The following is a 6,429-nucleotide window of genomic DNA, read 5'->3' on the forward strand; positions in this document are numbered from 1 at the left end:
AGACTGATTCATATCAAGCACTCACCCAGTCCAGGGAGTCTGTGTTGAGTGTATAATTTGTGTCCTTCCATTCAGACTCATCGGTGGACTGAAAGCTAACTTCCTTGATAGAGAAAATGTCACTCTCAGCCTCCTCCTCTTGTCCAACCTGAGAAGAAACAGCATTTGTGGAAACTGAAGGGTTTTCCAGGATAAGCCAGACTCATGCAAAGAAAAGGACAGTTTGCAGCTTGAAACTTACCAGGTTTTAACTTTGTTTCCTCACCTCCCACCTCTCTTCCCCTACTTTGCTGGTTGAAGCTAGAAAATCTTGTAAGTGTCCAGTAAGAGGGCCCAGAAAGGTCCCAGGAAACAATTCTGGTCCCCATGGGTGCCAAGGAGCTAGCACCCCATCCTACATACCTCATCCTCTGGATAGTGACAGTCCAACACAAGCGCCTTCTTGCCATCCTTCTTTATAACTTCAACCACAAAATTGGGAGTTGATGTCAACTCAGGCTGGAGAAAGCAAGTCAGTACATGTCATTGTAGGAAGGGGTTGGATGCTTGGACGAAAAGCTTCAGTTTAGTGTCTGATGGCCACCTCTATTTGATTATTTAGCCATTTTTATCCTCAAGAATTTTTAACACAGTATTAAGCAGTGCCTCACTTCTATAAGCACTCCACTTGTTTTTTTAAATATTATTTTTTCATCCTATTCATTTAAAGAACACACTGGGTTTAGAATTAAGAAATCTGAATTCCAGCCCCACTATATGACAATTAACTGAGATTTAGATCAGATCAGTCCCTTAACCTTCCTGGGCCTGTTTCTCCATTCATACTCTGCAAAGCTAGACTAAAGCTCCAGATTTCTTTCCAGCTTGACTGTTTTTGGAGTCTGTCTTTATTGCGGACCAGGATCAAAGGCTGGCACAGTTAGCTAAGTGGCTGTTATAATGGCAGCAGCTCTCCCTGCTTTGATGGTGAGCCCTGGGAGTAGACAGAGTGCAATGTCAGGGAGATGCCAGTGGGGTGGCTGAGAAAGAGACACCCCAGAGAGCTGTGCTCTCCACACTAGGTAATGAGACGATACTGATGCCTGCTCAGTCAGGTCTGGGGACCCTGTGGCCCTCATACTGGCTGGTTGCTAGGCGAGGCACACCACGTCCTAAAATGTCTGAAGACTGGGCACCATCCAGGTCCAAACAGGAAGGCCAGCAATGTAAGGAAACATCTCACCTGGCCAAATGTTAAAATCTCTCATGCCACTGGCTTTCCTTCCTTGTTAAGTGGCTGGTGTTTATTACCAGCTTGTGACCTGTTAGGAACATTCCTCACCTAGAAACACTCCAAACAATAATCTGCGATATCAAACATCTCCCTATCATGGGAAGGGTTGAGACAGTTTCAATTCCTTTCCATTAAGAGAACACAGGCCAGACTATAAAGCCTGAGCCTTCAGAGGGCAATTTATTCAGTCCCTGGGAAAGAAAGGGAGCGATAGGTCTGGTGCTAAAGCTGGCCAGAAACCACCAATTCTGCTGTTCTACAGGTCCCAAGGATAAGTGTCTTTTGCCTTCTCCCTTCTAGCATTAGAGGAACTAAAAAACAAAACAAAAAACAAAAGAAAGAAGCTCCTTCTCTAAGCCCCTGGAGTAGTCTGTCAGAACTGAGGTAAAGGGGGCTGGCCTGTGGCTCACTTGGGAGAGTGTGGTGCTGACACCACCAAGTCAAGGGTTAAGATCCCCTTACCAGTCATCTTAAAAAAAAAAAGAACTGAGGTAAAGGCTGCTTATATTGTTCCACACTCACCTCCTGTTCTTCAACCTTCTGCCCTTGTGAGGACGACTCCTCACCATCAAATGTTGGTGGGATACTATTGTTAATGTTGAAAGTGACTGTGATCCTAGAAAGGCAAGAAAACACAACAAAGTACAATATGGAGGCCTGCTACAGTTAAAAAGGCTTGTTGAAACAATGTTTCTATCCTCGCTGGCTGTTCATCTGAATTATTTGTAGAACTTCCCAAAAAGCTTGGGTGCCTACATCCACTCGTGAGACTGATTCAGCAGGTCTGAAGTATGCCTACTATGCCAACTGCTGGAAGTCGAACTAACAGGCCCTAGTTTATCCTAGCCAGTCATGCATGGGCTACTTCTACCAGGCCGGCATCCCAGGGCTCACTGCCATGTGTCCACTGGTTATCTCATGGCCACAGCAAGCTGACACTGCCCACCCTGGTCTTTGCAGGGAACCCTCCGGTGGAGGGGGGCAGCCGAGAAGCTAGTGGGATGGAACAGAAGCCCCTTTAAGAGCTTTACTCCATCACAAAACCTGCCCCTGGGAGGAAGGGAAGGAGGAACACTGGAGGATTGCATTAGCTGAGGAAAAAGAGCAGCCCTGGTCCCAGGGCTTCACAAAGAACAGTATGCCGCAGTACAGATTCATCCCTCAGAGTACTTGTGGGAAGTTTTATCATCACAAACAAGCCAGAAACCCAACTGACGATTTTAGGGTGCAAGAATCCTCACTCAACAAACTCTGTTCCAAAGTTTGAGTCAAAATTCCTGTAACATGAAATTTGGAACTAGAACTGCTGGGCTGTGCAACCCCAGCAGTTACTAGTCCATAAGAGTACATTAAATGCTGCCCCCCTCGAGTTGTTCTAACTGGCTGCCCGACCAAAAAGCCACTTTCCCATAGGAACAATGGCAGTTTGAGGTTCAGCCACGAAATCTGTCTAATCTGCAATACTACTGACCAAGTAGAGCTCCTGGGCACAGAAATGCAGTAATGTTCATCAGAGCATTATTTATAATGGCCCAAACTGACTATGAAAATCCTAGGAAAATGGTTTAGGTGCAGTTACAGAATACACAATTGACCTATGTGTGTGTGTGTGGGGAACCCATACATACACTATACACTAGGCAAAAAAGAATCAGAACCCTACTTCACACCACATACAAAAATTAACTCAAAAACATAAGAGCTAAAACTATAATCTTAGAAGAAAACAGGCATGAATCTTTACAACCTTGGACTAGGCAATGCCTTCTTAGATATGACACTAAAAAAGCACAAGTGACAAGAGAAAAAATAGGTTAACTGGACTCCATCAAAATTAAAAACTTGTATGTCAAAGGACAGTACCAAGAAAGTGAAAAGAAAAACCCACAAGATGGGAGAAAATACTTGCAAATCAAATACTTGATAAGGGAATTGTACCCAGGATATATGAAGAATTCTCACAACTTAACAATAAAAACAAAACAACAATAAACAACAACAAAAAAACCCCCAAATTTAAAAATGGGCAAAGGGTGTGAATGAACATTTCTCTAAGGAAAATATACAAATAGCCAATAAACACATGAAAAGATGCTCAATTTCATTAGTCATCAGAGGAATCACATCGAAACCACAATGAGGTATCACTTCACATCCAGTATGGTGGCTAAAATAGGAAAAATGGACAATAAGCATTAGCTATGATGTGGAGAAATTGGAACCCTCATACACTGCTGGCAGATTGTAAAATGCAACCACTTTGGAAAAAGTGTGGCACTTCTTCAAACAGTTAAACAGAGTTATCCTATGACCCCAGCAATTTCACTCCTAGGTATATACCCAAGAGAAATGAAATCATGTCTACAGAAAAACTTATATACAAATGTTCACAGCAGCATCTCTTCATCTGTATTCTTTGTAATATCCTTTATCATAAACTGGCAAATATGTTTCCCTGAGTGTTTCCTATTATTCATAATTGCAAAAAAGTGGAAACAAGCCAAATGTCCATCAACCAATGAATGGTTAAATCAAATGTGATATATCCATACATTGGAACATTACTCAGCCATTAAAAGAAACTTTTAACATAGGAATAAATGGGGCTGGCCAGTAGCTCAGTTGGTTAGAATGTTGTGTTATAACACCAAGGTCAAGTGTTCGGATCCCCTTATTGGCCAGCTGCCAAAAAAAAAAAAAAAAAGTAATAAACTCAGTTCCTCTTACTAGACTCTCACAACACACTTCTGACAACACATGTGTGAGGGTTCTTTCCCACACATCAAGAAAGCAGTCAGTTCAACAGACACCAGCTGGGTGTCCTCCAATTCAATTCTGACAGTCTATCTGGAGACAGAGTGCCAGATCCCAAAGACTGAGGGCTCAGTCCCATAATTCTGCTCATTTCCATGCCAACTGCAAACCCCAGGTGGTTTTATTTGCGCTTCTGACCTACCAGCTATCGTGGTTCCTATGACCCTCTCCTTGGGTTCAATTAATTTGCTAGAGCAGCTCACAGAACTCAGGGAAACACATTTACCAGTTTATAATAAAGGACATTACAAAGAATACAGGTGAAGGGATGCACAGAGCAAGGCATGGGGGAAGGGGCATGGAGCTTCCATGCCCTCCAGGAACCTCCACGTGTTCAGCTATCCAGAAGTTCTCTACACCCAGTCCTTCTGGAGTTTTATGGAGACTTCATTACATAGGCATGATTGATTAAATCACTGGCAGCTGGTGACCAACTTAACCTTCAGCCCCTCTCCCCTCCCTAGAGGGTTGAGGGTAAAGCTGAAAGTCCCAGCCCTGTAATCCTGCTTTGGTCTTGCTGGTCACCAGCCGCCATCCTGAAGCTACCCTAGGGCTGCCAGCCGTCAGTCAACTTATTAGCATACAAAATCTCATCATCTTTAAGATTCTAAGGATTTTAGGAGTTGTACCAGGAGTCAGAAGACAAAATACATACATATTTCACAATATCACAGAAACTAAGTATTGATACATGCTACTACTACCAACATGGATGAACCTCAAAAACATGAAAACATGATGCTAAGTGAAAGAAGGCAAACACGAAAGGTAACACTGTATGATTCCATTTATATGAAATGTCCAAAAAAGTCAAATCCACAGAGAAAGTAGCTTAGTGGTGACCAGGGGCTAGAGGAAGGGAGCAAGAGTGACTGCTAATGGGTATCCTTGAGTGGTGACTGATGTATAACTTTGTCAATTCTAAGAAACACCTAGCTGTACACTTTAATAAAAGGGTGAATTTTATGGCATATAAATCAAATTACAATAAACCTATTATAAAAAAAAAACAAACAGAATTATATATACACCATGAGGTCAGTTATAAAAAAAAATTCAAGGAAAAAAACCCTGGAATATACTAAATCTCCATAACGGGGTTTTTGATAACTATTTAATACAGCATAATATGATTATGGATAACTATATAATACAGAAAAATATAAACGACAATTTAGGAGGAGGAGGAGGAGCTGCACTAGGCCAAAAACTCCCCATCTCTTTCTGATGGCACCCTTTGCTACACTGTAACGCCATCCTGTTACATATCTGGCATTTTCACCTACTGTACACATTACAGCACAGGGGCCTGTTTTATGAAGACTGTAAACCAGAGATCAAACTGATTCCATCTAAAAGAACTTCAGCAGGGAATGGCCTCCCTCATCAGAAAAGTTTTACTGTATGTCTCTACCATTCCAACAGACTCCTAGCTACATACTTTTGTGTTACTTCCTTATTGTCTCCTTACTAACCAGCCCACAACAAATTTGTGTTCAGCGAATGAGCGACCCGGAGCTTATGAAGTTATCCAAATGAATCCTGTCTCTTGAAAGCCATGTATCATTTAACTAAAGGTTGTTCTGGGGATGACAGGTCCCGCAAGGTCATGGATTTGGTGCCCTAAGACCCCAAACTAGTACTTACTTTTCCCCAGCAACTTTCCGCACTAATTTAGCTTCTGTCCCATTCACTTCCAGCTCCCAACCTCCAGACATCTTGGGGAGGGACTTATGCTTCTGGATTTTCTTTTCCTCCTTAATCTCATCACTCAGGAATTCAACAAAAGCTTTGTCTCCTAGAAGGAAAAGCCAGTTGATACAGAAAAAGAAAAGCCAATTAATCTAAGACATAAAACAATTACCCAGGTTATTGCAGCCAGAAATCTGGATTTGGATTGTTTCTAATCTCTCTACTATTTTGACTGCTCTAGGATCTTAGTCCAATTCACATCATTAAGTCTCAGTTTTCACATCTGTAAAAATACAATATTATTAGTGGGAAGCTGAGTTCGATTCTGGAAAAGTGACTTCCAACAATAAAGTCTACCACCTTTCGCTATAAAGCAAAATAATTCCCCATTACCCTCTTCTACTCGCCGATATAACCATGCTACTTTCAATCGCGACCTTGAGCCTCATCCAGTATTTAATTTTCTCTCTCCCCCAAAAAGACGAAACACGTGGCGGATGGGGGGAGGAGAGGGAATGTGATCACACGTGGGTTCAACCCACTGGTTGCCAATCAAGAGAAAAATGTCCCGGACATGGGGCGTCGGTTCCAGGTGGTTCACTCCTGGTCTACGTCTTCCCCCCTTTGGCCCCGAGCCCCCCGCGCGCGAG

General features: G+C 42.6%; 2 protein-coding genes across 2 annotated transcripts in view; one reads left to right on the forward strand and one right to left on the reverse strand.

Annotated features, from left to right (window-relative positions):
• Positions 1–6,429, forward strand: part of RPAIN (RPA interacting protein) — a 20,854-nt gene that overhangs the window by 8,703 nt on the left and 5,722 nt on the right. The gene's annotated exons all lie outside the window — the stretch shown is intronic.
• C1QBP (complement component 1, q subcomponent binding protein) overlaps positions 1–6,429 on the reverse strand; it is a 7,346-nt gene that overhangs the window by 753 nt on the left and 164 nt on the right. Inside the window, exons 2-5 of the mRNA XM_008573461.1 lie at positions 5,735–5,931; positions 1,796–1,889; positions 403–498; positions 26–148 (exon numbers count right to left, since the gene is read on the reverse strand). Coding sequence (XP_008571683.1) covers positions 26–148; positions 403–498; positions 1,796–1,889; positions 5,735–5,931 — 510 coding nt within the window. The remainder of the gene's footprint in view (positions 1–25; positions 149–402; positions 499–1,795; positions 1,890–5,734; positions 5,932–6,429) is intronic.

This window comes from Galeopterus variegatus, unplaced genomic scaffold, assembly GCF_000696425.1.
Source record: "Galeopterus variegatus unplaced genomic scaffold, G_variegatus-3.0.2 Scaffold923, whole genome shotgun sequence".
Classification (NCBI taxonomy): domain Eukaryota; kingdom Metazoa; phylum Chordata; class Mammalia; order Dermoptera; family Cynocephalidae; genus Galeopterus; species Galeopterus variegatus.